At 32.6% G+C, this 22,626-nt stretch overlaps 1 protein-coding gene and 1 long non-coding RNA gene across 3 annotated transcripts; both read left to right on the top strand.

Annotated features, from left to right (window-relative positions):
* Positions 1-6,061: 6,061 nt before the first annotated feature.
* On the top strand, positions 6,062-8,978 carry LOC144559796 (uncharacterized). 2 transcript variants are annotated; one of them, XM_078308917.1, is made up of 8 exons: positions 6,062-6,339; positions 6,781-6,861; positions 7,096-7,184; positions 7,271-7,345; positions 7,577-7,677; positions 7,983-8,222; positions 8,325-8,393; positions 8,660-8,978. In XM_078308917.1, the coding sequence occupies exons 1-7, from the start codon at positions 6,217-6,219 to the stop codon at positions 8,381-8,383; spliced, it is 768 nt and encodes a 255-aa protein (XP_078165043.1). In that variant the 5' UTR covers positions 6,062-6,216; the 3' UTR covers positions 8,384-8,393; positions 8,660-8,978. The 2 variants fall into 2 exon arrangements, with proteins under 2 accessions (XP_078165043.1, XP_078165044.1); XM_078308918.1 differs by having other exon boundaries at positions 6,092-6,339; positions 8,681-8,755.
* Positions 8,979-13,162: 4,184 nt separating this feature from the next.
* Positions 13,163-16,683, top strand: LOC144559704 (uncharacterized). The gene is made up of 3 exons (XR_013513210.1): positions 13,163-13,423; positions 15,240-15,349; positions 16,414-16,683. It is a non-coding gene; the product is annotated as an uncharacterized LOC144559704 (long non-coding RNA).
* The last annotated feature ends 5,943 nt before the right edge of the window (positions 16,684-22,626 follow it).

The following is a 22,626-nucleotide window of genomic DNA, read 5'->3' as shown; positions in this document are numbered from 1 at the left end:
CTATGTTTTCAAAATTCAAACAGTCGATCGAACTGCTCAGTATGATTTTCATATTAAAATGTATTTAGAGACCGAATTTTATATTATTTTTTAAATTTTTACTATTTTTCAAATAAGTACAGAATTATTGTTTTTAGATTGTCCATATAAGATCTTGTTGACCTATATAGATCAATTATTTTAATTTTAAGAACCAAAAAATAAAAATGTAAGACATGATTACAGCACTAAATAGAACATTTTAACCTCAATCAATGTCAATTATCTCTTGTAATATGATATTTTTATAGGAAAAGCGTTAGATTTTTTTTCTTTATCATGTAAAAAGTTATGGTTGGCATAGATTATTATCTGATGGAAAAAAAATAGATTGACAATCTTTTTAATTATATAAAAAAGTAAATATGGAGATATTTCCTCCTTGAGAGAGATTCAATGACCACAATTTTAATTGTTTATATATAATAAAAATTTAGACCCCAAACAATAAATGTGACCATGGAGAAAAGACGACATGATGCAAGATGAAAAGTCTCAACTCTAAATACATGATTGCAATGAAGTCAGAGTCTCACAGATCCTTTGTATGGACTAGAATTTTGTTTATGTTTAATTTATCTAAATCTTAAAACATATTACTTATTTACTATGCCCCAAAAATTAGAAAAGATTAATAAAAAAAAAACAAGAAACATATACAAGCAAGAATTATTCTCTACAAAGATTTTTAGATTTTTTTTTATTCTATAGATCTTCTCCAAATATCTGATTGCTTGGTGAAGAATACAATTGAATGGCAATATCATAGGACGAGCATAAGGTGAAAACGGAGCGGATAATGCTGATATTATATCTGCATCCGTCGGATAATAAGCGGATACGAATACGGATAGTAAACGGATATCAAAATTCAAAATCAAATCCGCCTTAAACGGATACGGATACGGAACGGATAGTCCACGGATACGGATTCGAATACAGATATAAAACGAATAACGGTCGGATAATTAAGATATATGAACTTCTAAGATACAAATATTAATTAAAATATTAAATATAAATATTAATAAACTTATAAGATATAGGAGATAATCTATTCATATAATATATATATCAAATAAATGAATGGTAACAAAAGATGTTGTGGTATAGTGATTTGAAGCTTAGTCCAAAGGCCTTGAGATGGAATGACATGAGTTCAAATCCCACCTATATCAAATATTAATTCCTCTTTTATATGGGTCCGGTCAAACTATCCGAATTCGGATAATCCGGATATCCGCTCCGTTTAGGACTCCGAATCCGGATCTTCTATGGATTTCCGATAATTATCCGAATCCGTATTCGGGAATTATCCGAAGCGGATATCTGTCGGATTTCCGATAATCTTATATGCGGATACGAAGCAGATATCCGCCGGATAATCCGGCTCCGTTTTCACCCCTAGATGAGCAGGTTGCAGGACAAAGTTGATACTAGATTGTCAACACATAAGGTCCGAGTGAAAAATATTTCATATCCCTATTCTTTGAGAACTTATTTTGATTGTAACTTGAGTTTTGTTGATACGGATTAGTTTGATCTGTATCCTACTTTTATTGTCAAGGACAATGTATAATAAACAAAATAAAATAAATAAAGAACAACGATATATATATCTAATATAATGAGAAAGATGTAAATATGTATATCTTTTGTTGTATTCATCCTACTTCTACTATTTAATTTTTTTAATAACAAATTTTTTTAAATTTATATGTCAAAATAGATATATATTATTTTTTAATGTACAATTTTTTTATGTACAAATAAATGATTATTATTTTTAAACTTTATTATTATCTGAATCAATGAGTTAAAAAATTAATACTTAAAAATTATCCACATCAATCAGATCAAAGTAAAAATGTCACTCTTTTACATGTCTAAAAACAAAGACACCATCCTCAATAAAAATACTAAAATTTATAATATATTAATAATTTAATATAGACAAATAAAGATAAAGACATAAATAATTTTGTTTGGATAATGTTTGTAATTATATTGGTGCTTTCAGCTTTCTCCTCCCTCAAACGCCTTTTCTTCTCGTACCTCTTTTATTCTCGTCTCTATTCTCTCTCACTGTATTAATTATTTCTTCTTTGCTCCTTTGTTTTCTTTTTCTTTTATATGATTTTCTTTCTTTCACTGCGATATTCTTATTTTTCGGATGATTGTATCTCTGATGATGGTTCCTCTGACCAGCGGGTTAGATGTTGCCAATTGCCAATTGCCATTTTCAACTTTGGCAAGATCACAGCTTTTAGCATCATCATGCTAGTGTGAACATGGGGCTCGATCAATGTAAACACTACTACAAGTACGTATGAAACGGATTCCAAATTTCCAACAATGTAAACAGAGGTGTTGTTTCCTGGCTCATGCTAACTTCGGATCCAGGTGTCACATGCTCCTCAAACGCGGTCAGTCAATCTAAGCAGTGTTGTCTAATCTCATCTTCAAATATCTATACATGTTTAAGATCTTTCACTACTTATCTGCAATACATCTATATTATACGAAAATAAAACTACATGTCTACTAGTCAGCTAATCAATTAATTATATGAGCATGACAAAAAACTTTTAGTTAACTCATATATTGCTAATGTGTACTCTCTTTTTTCTGCATGTGTGAACATACACTTTATATTGTTGAATAAAAACCTACGAGCAGTTTTGTATGCATAGTAACACCGTGAAAGCAAAACAAATTTTAATATTGTTTGTTTGTTCACTTTTAATAAAACCTCAATCACTAGTACACTAACATTCTCTGTATCAAAATGTAAATGAATAATGAATAGAATTCTCCAAGAAAAATATTTTTACTTGATTTGATCGGATGAATTATTAAAACTTGTATTGACATGCAATAATCGAATTTGAAGCTATGTAGTAGGTTGAGAGAATAATTTTCACTTGTATATTCATATCCGATAAATTAGTAACATTTTTATCTTATTTCTTTATAATGATATATTACAGAAAATATTATCTATTAAGAAAAATCTAAGTATCAGTCCATGTTTTTAACAAAATAATTAATCCAGCACAGATAATGATTGAATTCGTCTATTAGTTAAGAGCTATGATTAAATTTTCTTAAGTGGCATTTGAAAAAAAAATACATACTCAAATTAAGTAATTAGCACAACCCCTTATTCCAACAAAATAAAAATTGCATTTGTTTTTTTTTTAAAAAGGTTTTCGTTCACACTGTTCTGTCTACAGTTTGTCCACAAACCTTATCCCAAGTTATTCAGTTTGCCTTCCAAACAACTTTTAACGGTTCTCCAAACTAACTTTCTGTTTAAAAAAAAATCTACAAAACTGATCGCTCTCTTGTTCAATGAATCAATCTACAAAAATAAATCTGATCGGTCTCTCTCTCAGATAGCGGAGGAGATCAAGGTGACCACTGCTGCCCCCCATCTCCCTCACGCTCTGACCGCCGTACACACGAGATCCACACCAACGCTCCGGTCAAGCCATCTCTGCCCAATCAGATCGTCATCGTTAGATCTCACATCTACATTGAGATCGACCACCACCCATTGGCAGACGAGACCACCTCCGCCCCGTCAGGTTGCGCGCTTACTCCACGATGGTTCGACAAAATAGATCTATTTGTCTCTGTGCCATCGTTCTCTCTTCTCTTGTTGTTCCTTCTATCTACTCCCTCCGATCAAGGTCACGTAATTTCATTTGAAAGAAGAAACTCTTCTCTCAATTGATCAAATCGGGTTAACAAAAGTAGTGAATAGATGAAAATATTTGCTTCAATCAAGTGCTGGTTTGATTTCAGCTTGCTACGAACAGTGCATGCGTCGTTTCAAGCTTTGGTAAGAAATATTGCACATTATTTTCTTAGATTAGTCAAAATTTTCTTACTTAATTTTTATAAAATAAAGTAAATGTCCTCTACTCATTTTTGTCAGTATTTGCAATCAATCCGAGTTGTGACGGAGTTTAAGTGTAATTTGATTGATCTATTTGTTTTTTCTATTTTGATCATTTCAATTTGGATTTTCACGTCACGTGCAAATGCAATGAGAGTGGAGATTCATATGAGTTTCTATTTGTTTAATTTTTGTATTTCTTATTCCTTTTGTGTTTTCGTTATGCATCATGTTATCATACTATGTGTTTGTTTTCTCAAATTAAATTGATAGTGGGGTAGATTTTTATCTAGATCGAATGAACATTATGTAAAAGGAGTATATATAATACTATAACAGTGTTGTTTCATGAGTAGACTGAAATGTTATATGCAATAGTTATATCTACCTTGTTACAGTTGCTGAAAGTAGATAGTAATCAGATCTATTATTTGACTATGCATTGATTTGCTTTTTATAACTTATTTCTTGAATGATATGTATTAATTTTCTGGATGATCAAGAGATGCGAATCGAGCTGATACATGTTTTCAATTTTGATAACACTAAACCTCAAGTTTCATAATTTCAACTATTATATATAAAATTACTGATGCATGATTTATTCTGCTAGCGTTTGATTTGAGAATTGTGTTACTAGCGTCTGATCCCCAATTATCATTTGAGAATTATGAACATAGAGAAATTTGCAGTATCTATCTAATATATAGGTTTATAAGATCTATACAATATTTTACAAGATCAATCTAATATATATACAGTATTTGCCGGAGCTCAAAGGGGGAATAGGTTCGGGCCTTTTTAAGGTGATCCTAGTTGGGAAGGTCGACCAGGCGCTGATGTAGCACCATCTAAGGAGCGGTAAGGAGATCGTGATCTTCTTCCTCGTAACCGTTGGAATTCGCAACAACTGTCGGTCCAGCCGCTGCTCTAACCACTGAGATAAAAAGAGACGATTTGAGAGAGGTGATCAGGAGCATAACCGGGTTATTTTACAGTATTCACCTTGTAATTTTACAATATGCATCTTGTTGTAATTTTATGGCTGTGTTGAACAGATGCTATTGAACTGATATGTTTTGTTGAGCAATCGTGTATTACAGTTTGGAATTGTCATATCTGTAGTTAAGATGTGTCAGTTTACAGTATTGAGCTATTGTTGTTTTTATTTTTTGTGTTTTTATTTTGAATATTTTGGACGTTGTATACATGCAATTGATTTATAGTTTAGATATAACAATTTTACAGTATTGATTTTTTGTAGGTTGTATGTTTTGTTTTTGTAGTTTAAGTTGACAGTTTTATAGTATTGAAATTTTGTATTTTTTACATTTTGTTTTATCGTTTTCATCTGCTTATTTTACATCATTGAAATTTTATAGTTTTTACATTTTGTTTTCACAGTTTAAGTTGACAATTTTACAGTATTGAAAATTTATACTTTTTAAATTTTATTTAATCGTTTTCATCTGCTAATTTTACATTGTTAAAAATTTATAGTTTTTACAATTTAACTTGAGATTTTTACAGTATTAAAAATTGATATTTTTCAATATTATATTTTATTGTTTTCATCTGTGAATTTTGCATGACTGCAATTTTATAGTTTGTACATTTTATTTTTATAGTTAAAGTGGTCAATTTTACAGTATTCATTATTTTGATGATTTATTTGTGTGTTCATTAAATAAAGAAAAAAAATATTTTGAAAATTTAATTTTGTCGAAATAACTGCCAATAACCAACACTAACTGCCAATAACTTCCTATAACTATAATTTTTGAAAGTACAGCAAGTGGTCCCTTTGAAAGTATATTTTTTTGTTCTGTTGTGCAAGTTGCATTTTGTTTCTAACAATCTTGGGACCACTTTGAATACTAAATGATTGATATTTTATAAACTGACATATTTTATGTGATATATTGTGTAAATATAATGTATGAAGGAATAGTTTTACAGTATTTGCGAAGATCAAATGTCAATTTTTCTGTAAATAAATTGCGGACAACAAGCTGTGGACAATTAGACGCTTCCTTTTTTTTTCTTTTTTTTTATGTATAATCTCATTGCCGGACCAGATTCATCATGGAAAAACCGAGTCTACCTAAATTTACTCGTGGAAGGGGTTTAGCTTTATCTAGGGTTTTAGCGCCTCCTTCCTCTTGGACCTGTCGTCCTCAACCAACCAAACCCTAGAGCCTCAACATTGTCTTCCATCTCTACTTCACTCTCGCTCATTCTGGACAAGTGATCCCCGATCTTGTCCAATTCCCATGGACCGGTATCAGAGGGTGGAGAAACCCCGACCCGAATCAGCCATAAACGAAAATGAGATCCGAATCACCGCTCAGGGCCCCATCAGGAATTACCTCAACTATGGTACTAGTCTTTTGCAGGTTTAATGCGTCCCGATACTCTTTTTTAGTTCTCACAATTTGGTATCTAGATGATTTGGTCGACAATAAGTGTTCTGATAGTAATTAGTACCAGTATCATTTTACCAATTTAGCAATGCAAAACCTCAGAAAAACTCTGGTAATGTAGAATTACTGAAACCTAATATTATATTTTAGGAATGGGAAATTAAACTACAGAACCTAGTTGACCTGTCCACTTTAGCTTTTGAGTAATTTCTACGTTGCAGTGAAAATTTGTAATTTTTTCATGCTCTAATTCTACTTGCTGTCAATTATATTCCTCGTCTTGCTTAGAAGCATGCATATGCATATATTTATCATATGTTAGTTATTTTGTTCTGTATTTTCATTGCTTGCCAACAAGGGGGTACATTTTAATGTTAGGCTGAGCTCATTTTGTTTTATTTTTTTGCCAACCAGGAAAAAGGAGCTAAAGAGATTGTGTTTAAAGCAATGGGCCAAGCAATTAGCAAAACTGTCCCAATTGTGGAGATCATAAAGGTTGGCTTGTGATTTCTCCTAAAAACAGTACAATAATCTTTATCATTATGTTTTACAAATTACAACGAATGGTTTCTAGCTGGTGCAAACTCTGTTTTAGCAAGCATTACATCTGAAGTTTATTCAACCTTTACGGGGATTACTATTTTCCATGGATCAGTACCCTTCTGAAAAGAATTGCACTGCCCAAACGATTAAGGATCTAATTAATTTTTTAATATTTTTCAAATACAGAAACGGATTCCTGGTTTGCACCAAGATACCTCTATTAGTTCTGTCAGTATAACTGATGTGTGGGAACCCATTGAAGAGGGCCTTGTACCGTTAAGTCTTTTCTTCTTTAAATCTTTTTCCTCGTACTATATTTTTCTGGTCAATGTTTTTAATGTTTGGAGTTTTTATATTGCAGTTTGGAGATGACACGTCATGTTTCTATGATCTCTATCTCCTTATCACCTGCCGAGGTCGACAAAAATTCCCCCGGGTTAGCAATTTTGTCCTCAATTTCATTATTGCCAAGGACACTTGTGCTTTAGCATAGGAGCTGTTGTGCAGATTTTAGCAGGCGGTATGTGATATTTGGCATAGTGTTGGTAATTTATCACTGGTTTGAACTGTTTAGGAGAGTATTTTTTACTTTCACATGAGTACAAGTCTGGAGATATCTTCTTTTCATGTTTTCCAATTTTCAACTCATAATGTATTTCTTGTGTAGGTATCAAGCTCCAGCTCAAGTAGAGCACCATTCAAGGCAGCCAAGAAGATACCCACAACTGCAATATCAACCGATACAATACCAACCACGACAAAATCAAGGTTGGGATTTATTAATGCACCGTTAATTGCCTTACTGTTCTCTTATACTTGCTCATCATGCTGAAAAAAAGCCTAAAAGTAAAATGCAGTACCATATTGAAAAGTTTGATTACATAGGCTTTAAGAGAAGTATATATATAAAGTAAATTTACAAGAGTTAACAGGAAGCTGGTATATTAGAGAGCATTCAGAGTACTGTACAAAACACGGTTAGAGATAAGATTATTCTAAGATTATTCCAAATAATTATTGTTTATTAATATAACTTGTGATTTTGCATTATTTGGATTTTATTTTCATTACAGATTATGGAAGAGGAAGAGGCAGAGGAAGGGGGAGAACAAGGAGGGGTTGGGGAAGTAGAGGCGGGTATGGTGGAGGGTATGATAACAACCAAGGTGGTGGATATAGAAATCGGGACGACAACCAGGGTGGCGGGTACGGTAATCAAGGTGGGTATGGTGGTGGATACGGGTATAACCAAGGCGGCTATGGTGGTGGTTATGCCAACCAAGGAGGCTATGGTGGGGGTTATGCCAACCAAGGTATCTTATCTATGATATTTATATCTACTCTTGGAGTTTGTACACTTTTACTGAAATATTGTTTTAACATAATATCACTTGCCTTTTCTTTTATTTTGTTAGAAAATGGTGGATGGAACCCAAATAGGAGTCGGGGTGGCCGTGGAGGTAGAGGCTACTAGAATTATGGAGGTATGGACCCTTTATTTCCTTATATGCATACTATTCAAAACGAGAAACTAGAAATGAGAAATGTCATGTATACTGCTGTTAAACATTAGAAGCAAGAATTTTTTTTCTTCCTAATCTGAAAATGCAAAAGGTTACAATGATTATATCTCCCATGACTATTATATCCAAGGGGCCTTTGAGATGCCCACAGTTAAATGGGAATTTAGAAGTTATTCCAAGACATGAATGTATGCTGATCATACTTTATTAAAATATAATTCATGTAGGGTATGAGCGGGGACAGGTAGGGTATAAGTGGGGAAGAGCTGGGAGTGGGCCTGGTGCTAGAGGGTATATTCGTGGCAGGGGAAGAACAGGTGGGCGTGGTAGAGGGAATCAGTATTAGCTTTGTGTATGATTTTCCAGTATTATTAGCTTTTTATATTTTTTTCCCCCACAACATGGCCTTGTACTAGAGAGATGCTGTTAATTTTCTTTTTCTCTACCATGCTTCAGGCATGTCGTGATGTGCTTTGTTGGGACTTGCTCTGTTGTATGTTGATTTTGTAGGGCTCTAGTTAACAATCTTGTTTATTGTTAATTTTCATCAGTTTAGCCCAAAAATTGCCGTCTTTAATGGTTGACTGCTGAGCGTTTCTTGTATTTGGAAGATAGATAATATCGACAGTGCTGTTTTGGCTTCATGCATCACACAAGTCTGTATTTTTTTTTAATTTGATTCTATTGTCTTTGTGTGTGCTGTGTGAAGCTAAAACAGCGCTGTCAATATCTTCTTCCTTGGAAGATGGATTGACAGGATTTTTGTCAAGGAGTTGTCAAAAATACTCGACTTAAATTGTTTGACAAAGAGGGCAGTGAGTGCCAATAAATTCATTTTAGCAAGGTGAGGAATGAATCAGCGGTAAAAGTGATTTAGTTAGCTTGCATGTTCATATATTTTAAGCCCTAACATTCCTATTTCCAAATAACCCGATTGGAAGTTCTCCGAAGAGTATTTATTGTGTTCATTTTTTTCCTCAACACGACAATAATTTAATCTTAAATGACACACTATATTAACAAAAAAACACTGGTCCTAAAGATTATGAACAATTTGAAATAAAGAATTAGCTTGTTGGTCTAGTAGCAAAGGTAAATAGGGAAGGTTGTAGTTAGGCTTGCTAATGAGCTCAGCTCAGCCCAGCTCGGTCATGTAACAAAACAAGCAGTTAGTTTAAGCCTTCGACTCAGCTCGAACTCGAAAAATAAAAAATGATCCGCTGATACAGTGATACATGGCTGCTTGTAGGCCTGATAGAACTATCGTTTAGAAATATTCTCACATTATATTATTCTAAGTTCACCGCCTAATAGAATTATTCTCAAATTCACCCAAAGTAACTTAAATTTTGAGAATAGATCCGGATCATCAGATCTGTTTTGAAACGAATATTGAAGAGACCTAGATTCTAATCGAACGGTTCTTATATAGAATTAAAATGAGTTAAACACTGGTAGAGTTGGAGTGTAGTTCATGGGATTGGCGAGGGATTGAGATTTTTCTCCAGTTAACATGTTGACTTCATCTCCATTAGTTGATTATGTTGGAATGAATTATAATCATACTTGTAATTGGTAGTCTTTTTGGTGGGTAATATTTTTTTAAGAAAAAATTATTTAAAAATAATAATTATTTATAGGTTATTTATTTTATTAGAGGGTTCAATTCTATATATAAATACCAATATATTAATTCGTACGAACATCTGACTCCCAGTATTTGCTCGGTGAGTGTCCATTAGAACTAAATGGAGAGATTCAGCAACGAGTATTGGTTTGGTACAATTCAGCAACGAGTACTCGGTTGGAGATGGTCAGTCTATTTCGTTTTGGTACGATTCATGGAATGGGGGTACCGATCAGATCCCCAAAGGATGGTATTAATAGGCCCCAATTACAGGGTGCGTCTTTAAAGGAAATTCTGACAAGGTGGCCATTGATAATTCCTGTACCAGTTGATGAGTTCCCTGATTTCAATGACCAGCAAGATTCTCTTCTGTGGCGCTGGAAACATGATGATTTGTACACATCCGCATCAGTCTACAAGGCTATTTTATCATGTCGGAAGATAAAATGGCGGTAAACAATCATTTGGCAGAGTTTGGCACCATCTAAGGTCATGATTTTTGCTTATCTTTGTTTGCATACATGGCTTCTCACAAGGGATATGATGCTTACACGAAACTTTAATTGCAAAGAAAAGAAGTGTCCCATGTGCTCGGTATCCTCTCTAGAGACCCTCTATCACCTTTTCTTTGAATGCTGGCATGCAAGGCAGGTTTGCGACTGCATGGGGGGTATACTGTTCCAATCGGACACAGTTCAGAATACTTGGGATGCCTCTTGGAAATTTTACAAACGGACAACACATGAGGAGAAGAGGGTATGGGCCACAAGATTCATGGGTGTTCTTTGGGGCATTTGGAAGCAAAGAAATAAATTCATTTTTAAGAAGAATAGGTTACCTCTGAAGAATTTAGCATTGCTGCAGGGAGGAAAATGAGTTATGGTTGAGATGTGCTATAAGAGGAAGGGTTACAATAAGCAATTGATGTGCCTTTGACAGGGGTAGAAATTATTTTATTTTGTTGTTATCTAGTTGTTAGGATTTTGTTGTACTAAATACATCTAATTTTTAAACTTGGTAGCTTCTACCAAGCATTTCAAAAAAAAAAAAAAAAGTATTGGTTTGGTACAGAGAGAAAACATTGGAAGTTGTTACAGTACCAACAATCCACTACATTGTATATCCAACCAAAAAGTGTACTACCTAGCTATCCTGATGACACCACGAGAGTAGATATAGTGGACACGTGTCTAACAATAAGTGGACCATTAGGATCGTCGAACATCCACCTGTTGTAGGAAATCTGATACGAATTTGTACAGGGAGAAGCGAAACTGGAGATCGACGGAGAGCAACGGAGTGAGAGTTCTACTGACAGGGAGAAGCGAAGGAATGGTTCGACTCATAGCTCTGCTCGAATCAGATCGCTCGCTAAGGGAAACAGAGATTTATTTCGAGTTGGAGCCGAGTTTGGGCTTAACTCGAATTGAGCTCAGCTCAATTTGACTAGTGGTTTGTAAACGGGCCGGGCCGGGTGGACCGGGCAAAACCCGTGGCGGACGACGGGTAGAACAGGCACGGGTTCACGGATTTTTTTTTCAAAAACCCTCTACTGCCCATTTCAAATCCGTGCCCGTCTCGGGTTCGAGGCGGGGTGGTCTGGGTTCACGGGTAGGCCGGTCCGGTCTGGTTTCTTTTTCTTCCCTTTTTTCTGTTTTTTTTTCTGTTTTTTTCTGTTATTTTTTCTGTTATTTTTTCTATTTTTTCTTTTCTTTGTAAACCAATAAATTATATATCAAAATTCATTTGACATGGTTGCATATTTCAAATCAATAATTTTTGTTATAATAAATTATAAATCAAAATTACTAATTATTTTAAAATAATGTTACTTAAATCAATTACTTTAAAACAATAAAATCAAAATCAAAAATTTCTTAAATCAATTACTTTAAAAATAATTATGAATTATTTTAAAATAATAGATTTAAAAACAAAAGTTACCCTCCTCCTTTATTCCGGACTTGGGACCGGCTATGTAAAATAACTTTTTTTTTGTTAGTAATTCTTCTTTAAAATGAATAATTTAAAAACTAATTGAAATGTTTAGAAATTTATAATTTAAAAAATAACCATAAAGATTAAAAGTCTCATCATATTGTTAGAACCAGCATTTGCATTATCACTATATTGCTAGTTACCAACAGTAAATCTGTTATATCCCGAAATTTTAAAACCTAAATAATTGCACTAATCTAAAATTTTCACTCAAATAATTTTTATTTTTATTTTTTATTTATTAATTAATCCAATGATTGTTTAGAAATTATATTGTCAATTTAAAATATAAACTGAAAGATTTCGTGATATAAATAACTTATGAAATTATGTAAATAAATTGAGATTTAGGATAAAACATAGGACTATAATTAATCGCAATTATTCGCAAAATTCATGAATTGAAAATCTGTTATGAGTTCGTAGAATGTAAGAAAAAGATAATAAAATGATTCGTGTAAACTAAATGAAGAAATAAAAATCTAGATTTAAAGTATAATTATACGAATTAATTGTATGCATAAATTATAAAATTTATAAATCTTGTTTGGTAAATAAATTTTAAAAGTACGAATTATTCGGGCGAATTAATCGTGAAGTTTACAAGAGTTCGAATCGAAATTTTTTTAACCGTAACAAGCCATGAAGCAAATTAAATTAGTTAATGTAAGTTCTAAATTGTTTGAACCATAGGATCACAGCCAGCACGAATCTTGATGAAATCCTTTTAATACACCTCGACTCCTCTCTTCCTTCTTCTCTCTCTGCCACAGGGGACCCCCGACCCCTCCTTTCTCTTTCCCTTCTGCCATTACCTCCTCTCCCGTGAAACCCTAACTCCCTCTCTCTCTTCCTTCACTGATCGCGGCCCCCACTGCCAAGGTGCTCTCTCTCTCTCGTTTCCTTCTGGGCGAAGGATTTGGAATTCGATTTGCCCGTTTTCCCTCTCTCTCGCTGTCCCGTCCGATGTCAGAACACCCACGCCCTCCCTTGACTTCACTGTCCTTGGCGACGAAATTCGCGGCTTCTCCGCGTGGGTCATCTAACCACTCTCTGGGGGTGATTGAACCCTCCTCCTGCCTATCTACGGTTATAAAAGGCCCTCTCTTCCTCGTTTTTTTCTTTTTCTTGGCTGCTATCTTACTCTCATGTGTTGAGAAATTAAATCCTTCCTCCTTTTCTTCTGTTTATCTCTGATTGAGTGAAATTACCCGCATCGTTGAGAATTGCTGTGATATTTGAGTGACTCGGTGCCTTGTTGCCTATTGGCTGTGATTCGAGGGTTTTTGGGAAGGTCGAGAGGCAAGTCGAAATAACTCGGAACCGGCCGTAGCTGCTGAATTATTGTGTAATCAAGCTTTCACGGGTAATTGTCTAATTCATCTTGTTTCTAGTTGTTATACGATTGCTTGTATGCTTGCCGGGTTGTTGTTTTTCCCGGGAGCGACTCGATTGAAATGTTTCGTTGATAATTGATCGAGGCTATGGTGCCTTTTTGCGTGTTGAGAGGCGAGTCTGTACCGGTACTAGTACAGCACTTGTTGTGCTCTCTTTTCTCCATCCTTGTTTCTGCCTCTGTCTGATTCGTGTGTGCTGCCTCGCATGGATTTTTGCATCTATCATGTGCATGGTTTGGCTACCATGTTGTTATTTGTTGACCTCTATCCGATCCCTTTTGCTACTGCCTTTTTCTCTGATGCCTTTGTTGGTTAGCTATGTGGTGCTAATTACCCTCCTTGATTGTTGTGTTGTGGGTGCTTGAGATTATATCGAGTATGGTTTTGTATGTTTACCAGAACATTGAATTAACAGGGGCCTTTTCATAAATTAATAAGATAGAGGGGTGGTTATGCTAATTACCCTTGTTGGTGTAAATAAATTAAATAGAGGGACTGAATTGTAAAATATATAACCTTATGTGATTTGTATGCATTTAAAGGGACTAAAATGTAAGAGGTAATTTGTTTGATATTATGGCCGGCCAGGAATATGAATTATGAATTGGGCCTATGCATTAAAATAGTTACCATTAGGCTTGAAATAAGTTGTTTTAGAAATGGGCCTTATAATAAATAGTTATGGCCGTATGCATATTTTAAAAGGGATTGGGCCTTGAATGGATTTGAGTATGTCATGATATATATATGCTAATAATTGGGCAGAATCCTAAGATATAAAAGAAATTGAAATGGACTTTGGCATTGGAAATAAAATCGGAATTTGGCTTGCCAAAATGCGTAATTGTCGGATTTGAAAACGCGGTTTTAAAAGTTTAAATTTTATAAAGAATCGAATAAAAATCGGATACTTACATAAATTAAAACAGCCAACACATTAAACTAAAATAAAAGTTTTATAAAAAGTTTTAAAGTTAAAATAATTATTTTAAACATTTTTCGAACTTGTACAAAAATTCGTTGCTAATTAATAAAGAATGATTAATTAGCAACGAAAAATATTTGTTATGGACTTAGATTCGAGACGGCTAATTAAACGTAGAAATTAAATTAGTTATAAAAATAATGAACTGCGCGACTTAGGAATAAATTAATTAGAAACACGTAAACTAATTAAGGGTTCGTTTTTAATTTTATAAAATGAATGATACATCTAAAATATAAAATAGCTTAACTATATTAAAACGGATTATAAATTTCGCAATAATCATATAATTAATATATTTTATTAAATTATTTGCCTTAGGGATTTTAATTATAAATTAACTTTCGAAACTGAATTTCGACCCATTGAAAATCAACTAGAGTCCGTTTAAAATAAATCGAGCAAGTAGGAAATTAAAATATATTAGTTAAGTAAAACGCGTGAAATTTACCGTAGCTCTCGAATAATTATTTATTTGTGAATAACATTGAAATTCTACAAGTAATATATCTTCAAATTAAATTATTAAAAATATAAATTAATTTAGGATTAAATTAGATTAATTTAGATCAAAGTGAATGATCAATATCTGACGAACATATAAAGAAATTAAGATTAATTCTAAGCTCAATGACATGAAATTAACTAATTAATATATGCCTAATCGGATCAGTCAGACTGACTGAACCGGTAATTTTATAAAATCGAAATAATTGAGAATTTGATTTGCACATTAATTGGGATGAGGGTTAGAATAAAATTAGCATAGATTTTAATTAGTTTAAATTACGTGATCACAGATCAGTCAACCCCGTACGCGTCCGACCCGTGGGCCGATCCGACTGACCCGCAGATCGGAGCATAGGCGGAGCACGCTGATTTTTAGCGACAGAGACTCCAGCCCCCTCAGGTGTGGGATATCTGAATTATTCTTTTCGTGGGCGTACTCTTACCAGTCGATCCATCTGACCTGACATCCGCACTTTATTTTAAGTAGTTGTATTAAAACTTTAGAGCATGTTTATCCTTTCTGCACTGTATGTAGAATTGCATAAACCCTGAAAAACTCGACGAGCCTTGGTGCACGGGGTCGAGCTCGAGTCGAGCCCCTGATTCCTATTGGTCTGGCCGGACGGTAGAGTTCTTTCCTACTCATGAGGGAAGAGATTAATTTTTTACGACTTGCATTGTATGATTTCTCCTATTGGATATGTTTGGGTGATGAATCGTTAGGCGAGATGACACACCGGATTTTGATATAACCATCGGCTAGTGTGCTGTTCTTGTGGGCAATGCGCGATGTCATTAGGCAATGTGTATCATTGTTCCCTGATCACAGTCCTTGGATTATATTATTCAGATTCTTTTTGGTAAAGGTATAACCATCGGCTAGTGTGCTGTTCTTGTGGAGCAATGCTCGATGTCACTAGACAACGTGTATCATTGCACTCTGATCACAGTCCTTGGATTATATTATTCAGATTCTTTTTGGTAAAGGTATAACCATCGGCTAGTGTGCTGTTCTTGTGGAGCAATGCTCGATGTCACTAGGCAACGTGTATCATTGCACTCTGATCACAGTCCTTGGATTATATTATTCGATTCTTTTGATTCTATTGGCACGGCACGGGGTGATTTGCTTTATCCATATTATTATTATTATTATTATTGTATTTGGACACACAGTGCAATGAGTACTAGATTCCGATTTGATTTATATCTGATATTACACCTTGATTTTATTTTGTGTTTATTTCGCATGTTGGCATAATAGAATAATCGCATCATGACATCATTCAAAAGTATTATAAGTTCTATTAGATATTAATATAGGTTCACACATGTGCATATTTTTAATTGTATTCATTTTATAAAATAAAAGTGCTTTGACCGTAGAGGATCCTTGAGGGGATAATTCTGGGTCACATACTGGGCGATTCGTCGCTCACCCACAAGTTGTTTTGTGGGTTTTAGGTACAGGTTCTGGCGGTCCGCAGCAGGAAATGTCAGGAGCTGTCCCCGAGGGCCACACCACTTGACCTAGTTAGGGTTAGGCTTTTGATTAGGTTTACGAGTCCCGTATTTTCTGTGTTATATATACGGGTTCGATAGATCATGTATCCCCTTCTATAGATGGTGTTTATTTGGATCTGAGATGGATCGAATTATATGTTATGTATGTGTATGTTTATTTATTTGCTATGTGACTGATGCTTGATATTTATATTATTTTGCTTCCGCTGCTGTTTGATTTATTATTTATGATTAGCCTTGCGTGCTTAATGATTAATTAAGCACGAGGCGAGGTTGATCACACCTTAATCCAAAATTCCTAATTTGGGGTGTGACAAAATCAATTTTACGTGATAACATTTCTAACATACTCAAATAGTATTATTTTTATATGCAGCAAAAAGATTTACAACATTATTCAAATATACGTATATGTATATGTATATATAATATAGAGGTTGGCTACTGTACTTACATAAGCATATGAGAGTATATGACTATATGCTTATAAGTCATTTTTTCGTTTTTAAAATCCAAAAATTCGATCTGAACCGTTAGATGTGATCTCTATATTGAAATGTGCTTGGAGACCAAATTTTATATTTTTCTGATTTTTTTTACTATTTATTAAGTCACTTTGAAAATACTGATTGTTGTATGTCTATCGTTGAACGAAAACTTAAACTGAATTTTTGAGGCACTAAACGGCTTTTTTTTTTAAATTCTGATGCTTCGGATGTGACAATGCCCAAAATTAGATCCGTCTCGTCCCCCTTTTCCGAAAAGTGGTCATACGTGCAAATCCGACTTTCCTAACCAAAGTTATGGCTGTTTAAATTTTTTCGAAAGCTGAACTTTAAAAATTCATAACTAACTGTAGAAAAATCCAAATAAATTGAAATTTGTGTCAATTATGTGAATTTTTGAATCCTCTACATGCTGGTGTAATCACTTTTGCAGTTTGATCCCTGTATCAGTCCAGATTTGCTGATTTATCAGCAGAGATTAAATTTGATATACATATACATATATTATAATACATATATATACATAGAGTAAGGCTACCATACATTGCAATGCATAAGCATTTTTTGGAATTTTTTTACTATTTATTAAGCCACTTTAAAAATCACTGATCCAACGGTAATAGTAAAATCAAAAGGCACCGTTGGATCAACGATTTTCAAAGTGGCTTAATAAGTAGTAAAAAAATTCCAAAAAATATAAAATTTGGTCTCCAAGAACATATTAATATGGAGAAAAAGATGAACGGTTTGGATCGGTCATTTGGACTTTGAATCCGATGATTTATAGTCCAATGCACAAAAATGCCTATGCATTGCAATGTATGGTAGCTTATCCCTATATACATATACATATATATAGACATTTAACCTTCTTAAAATACTTTTATATGTTTTTCTTTAAAATTCATAATATCAAATTTAACCTTCTAATTAAATCATCTTTGTTCAATATTTTTTTAAAATTATCAAACCCATCAGAAACTCATATTAGTTAAGTTTAAACTAAAATGACAACTTTTATTAATAAATTAATTAGACACTAAATTATATATTTTTTTATTTTAACTCCATGCTGGCATTAAGAAATTGATGTTAAACTTCATATAATTATACACTAATTATAATAACTTTTATGTATGGAATAAATATAAAGCTTGAAGTTTAGCTTAAGATTTGAAGGAAAATATTTATTTGTAATCATACATGAAGATTGCCTTGGATATACATATATATACACATGTGCAGTCACAAGAAATATGAAAAAAAATTGAATTTGGGGGGAATTTTGAAAATTTTTGAAATTAAAAAAAAAAAGAGGGTACAACGGGTATAGGGTACACGGGTGCGGGCACGGGCACAACGGGCATGGGTTCACAGTCCGGTCCGGGCAAGCACCGGTTCAATTTGGTCCTGGTTCACTCGGATTTTTGCCCAAAAAACCGGGTCCGGCCCTTTTCATACCCGAACCTGTGTACCCGTGCATATCCGGGCACGGGTGGACCGGACCAGGTTTGACCCGCCCGGGTATTGTCAAACCTCTAAATTTGACTCATTCAAGAGCCCAGCTCAAAGCCCATGAGTTGGTCCAGCTAGTTTAGCAGGCCTAGTTGTAGTTTAGGTTTGATGATGTATTGTCTAAGATTGTGAATATTAAATAGTTAGGTGAATTAATTATTTAATATCAAGTATTTGTAAAATGATTTGTATTATTTCAGATAAATTGTCTTTGTTTTACTATCCATATTATCATGAAAGTTGAAGATAAATCACCCTTCTTTTGTTATCTGTATTAGCATAAACCTGATATTTCGAAAATTATTGTCTTATCCTGACCAAGGTAATTGAATTTTACGATAATAATTATTTGCCTAAAACAATATGGCAATTTTCTTTATCCAGGTTTAGGAGAAAAAAATGAAATAAAAGATGATTGTGAATTTTGATACATCATATTTAGAAGGATATCATATCAGACTGGGCAAATCATCTTATAATATTATGACTTATGAATGTATTTGAGATTTGTAATATGGTATTAAATAGAATTTTAACAAATTTGCTGCAGCCAATGTAAGTATCTATTAATTGGTTTGAAGTTGGTAAACAAAAATTTTATATTTGTTTCAACAATAATATACTGTAATTGAGTTTTCTTTGTATAAATTTAAAGAATCGTTGGATATCTTATTATAGATCACCAAGCCATTAGTTTGGAATTGGATCTTAGTCATCTTGTTATATTGAAAATATTTTGGATATTTTAATTTAAATTGAAATTTTTTTGAGTATATGCAAATATATTGAAAATACCATTTGATCTGTGCAAAAGTAATTAAAGAATATTTGAAATTCTTATTTTCTCATCCTTTAGTTTAGTTTAGTTTTGTAAGATAAGAACACCGTTAATGATATCATATCAATATTATGAGGGTTATGATTTAGTAAATCAGATTTACCAACCTAGCATTGCCTATTTTTAGGGAAGTCCAAACACAATAATGTTGGAAAAAAAATGCTTGAATTTCGTAACATAATTGTGAATATTTATGCACAAGAATTCAATAAATAACTAAATAAATTATATACGTGTCTTGACCTAATATACCATAAATTCAATAATCAACCAAATATGATTTCCAGTAATGGTGCACCCGACATTCTACTTCTACGAGAATAATAATATGCCCCACAAAAGAGTGACTATGAATATGTATATTAAATTGGAAAGTTGTAAGTTGTTTCAAAATATCTAAAATTGTAGGGGGGGAATGATTTCTTCTGCTGACATTTCGTTGCCCAAGTCTTCTTGGCACCAATTTTTTTTTTGTAAGTAGTGGAGATTTCCATTGACTTCTTATAGAAATCAAAAGTATCTGATATGGTGTCCAAAATGGATACCAAAGTTAAATACGAATAAGTCATACAGTTGTTCATCTTACATCAGCACTTGCAAACCAATAAGCTAGAGTAATCAAAAGAAACAACAACCTACTAATAATAGCTAAACTATGGCATTCCAGTTAACAATATATTCTTCACTCAATTCTTTTCTAGACATTTGATTTGGGGGGTTGCCAGCTTCACCATCATGAGTAAAATCGTTGGTGCCCTCTCTAGCTATTGATAACAACAGGTTTGTATCCAAACTGTTTGCCTCTTTCTCCCGAATTAAATATGGGAGATCCTTAACATCAGATGGCAACATTAAACTTAATTTTAAGTAAATAATTTCTAGAATTAGAATGACACCAAAAAGTAGTTAAGAAAATAATTCTAGTACCAATGGACTTAATTGGGAGAGGATTAGAGTCATTAAAATATACTCTATTTCTTTCCAACTATATTGTCCAAAGAACAGATACTCTTAATAATTCAAGTATTAACTTATCTTTCAAAGGAATAGCAACATCAATCAACCATAGTTCATCTAAATTATCACAATAAAAAATAAATAAAGTTATTGTGAAATGCAATCCAATTCCAAATCAACCTAACATATATATGAAAAATGAACAAAAATGTGATATGCACTTTCAAGCTCAAAACAGAATTCACAAATTATATTACCCGGCCAACCCTTTGCCAAGTTAGTTTTTGTAAGAATTTTATCTCTTCTTACTAACCATAAGAAAATTTTGATTTTCAGAGGTATATGTGATTTCCATATAGTATTGTACTCTGAATTTGGTATTCCCTCATATTCTAATCATCTATAAAAAGAATGGACAGTAAAATAATCATTTTGAGACCATCTCTAAATTAATATATCCTCTAATTGTGATGATAAAGTAAAGTACTGAAATCTATGTTGTAAACTTGTAATGCTAAAATGGTTAGAAATATGAAACCATGTACCAATAAAATGTACAGATTCACATTTATTAAAGAAATTAAGTGTGAATAATTATATTTTTTTTTTCTATTTAAGTGTGAATTCTCTACAAATCTAAATTTATATCAATTCAACACTTATCAGAACAGTATGAACTTTACTAAGCGGAAATCCGGTATAATTTTGAACACCTTTTCACATTTATAACCCGCCCACCAGCAATGAGCAAAGTGCCCGCAAATATAATACACCAAGGAAACACACATCTCATATTACCAACTTCAAAACTGTTGTCAACAAAAGAAGAAATAAAGGAGGTAAATTATTTTCCCAGGTCAAGAGGCTTTTTATGACAGAAAGATGCATACTGTAAAAAAGGACTTAAGTGTGCACTGAAAAAAAAAATTTATATTCAACGTAAAAGCGTACAATGGCAATATAATGTGATGTTGAATTGCGGCTGTAAAAGTAAAACAATTATCGAATTAAATAGAATTTAAATATTTATTATTCAATGAATTAATACTCCAGATAGTTTAGTTTTAAATCACTAAAATATTTCAAGTGTTTTTATTTGTTGAGTTAATTATTAATTGTCTAATTTAATCACATGAATGAAAATTATTCAATTTTTTACTAATAGATATTCATAAATATGTGGTTTATTAATCAACGCGTGAGTATTTTTTTAATTAAATGTACATAACATTTTTATCATTTATTTAATTTTTTGTATGTTTTTTAATATTATATTTTATCTGATAGTATATTAATTTAAAAGTTAAAACTTTTTTTCAATATGTGTATTTAATTTCAGAATAATTTCCGAAAAATAATTTTATAAAATCTCCCTCATATCAAGCACCCCAAAAATCCCCTTCATCTTGATCCACTCTTATATATCCATCTCAACTGTGTGGATTCATCATTCATTTCTGTTTAAAAAAAAAAATCACCTTTCGAATTTAAATTTCTCTTGGCGCCTGTTCCTTTTTTTCTCTTCATTTTGGAAGATCCTTTAATTCCTTCCATTAGATGATATTTTTACAAGCGATTGATCAAATAAAAACATTTGATGCAAAGGTGTTACAGAAAAGATACGATGCGTTTTTTTTTTTTGCGCTTGGATTATCACTGAAGCATTTTTTTTGAACTATTTAAAATCTCAAAACTTACACTTAGTTTATTGACTAAATTTTTTTTTTCGGTTAGCGGTTTACTACTCAATTTTGTTCCTCCATATGGATTTTTGTTTATTATAAATCCATCGAATTGTAATGTTTGGGAATATTTAAACTCTCTTTTGCTAGTATAATTATAGGGTAAAGATATTGACGGTGTTATTTTTGCATCATTTTATATGCGAACAATAGAGTTAAAATATAAAATATATATAATTCATGTAATGAGTGAAGTCAAAATAGAACTGTCAAACATTTTTACCCTCATTATATGATAGATTGATTACTTTCTAGAATTAACTATTTTTTTAGGAGGGTTCAAATGCCTCACCGTACCTCACAATATCCTTTATCTTCATTTCAAATTTCAAACAGTTGATCTAAACCACTCAACATGATCAAATATGTTTGGAGATCAAATTTTATATTTTTTAAATTTTTTACTATTTTTTAGAGAGGTACAAAATCATTGTTTTTGGATGGTCTAAAAAACTAATTTTGTACCTATATAAGAAATTGTAAAAAAAAATTCAAAAAAATATATAACTTGGCCTCCAAGTATATTTTAATATGGAGATCATGTCGAGAGGTTAGATCAACTTATTAGACTTTGAAAACAAAAAAATAAAAAATG

The sequence above is a fragment of the Carex rostrata genome, chromosome 9 (assembly GCF_964058835.1).
Source record: "Carex rostrata chromosome 9, lpCarRost1.2, whole genome shotgun sequence".
Lineage (NCBI taxonomy): Eukaryota > Viridiplantae > Streptophyta > Magnoliopsida > Poales > Cyperaceae > Carex > Carex rostrata.
The sequence above is the reverse complement of the archived record's forward strand: the minus strand, read 5'-3'. Positions and strand labels throughout refer to the sequence as shown.

Excerpts from the sequence above, each read along its gene's own strand:
- LOC144559796 (XM_078308917.1), top strand. The coding sequence starts at position 6,217 with ATGGACCGGTATCAGAGGGTGGAGAAACCCCGACCCGAATCAGCCATA. Across the intron at positions 7,185-7,270 it reads ATTGAAGAGGGCCTTGTACC|TTTGGAGATGACACGTCATG; the intron begins GTTAAGTCTTTT and ends TTTATATTGCAG. Across the intron at positions 7,678-7,982 it reads CCAACCACGACAAAATCAAG|ATTATGGAAGAGGAAGAGGC; the intron begins GTTGGGATTTAT and ends TTTTCATTACAG.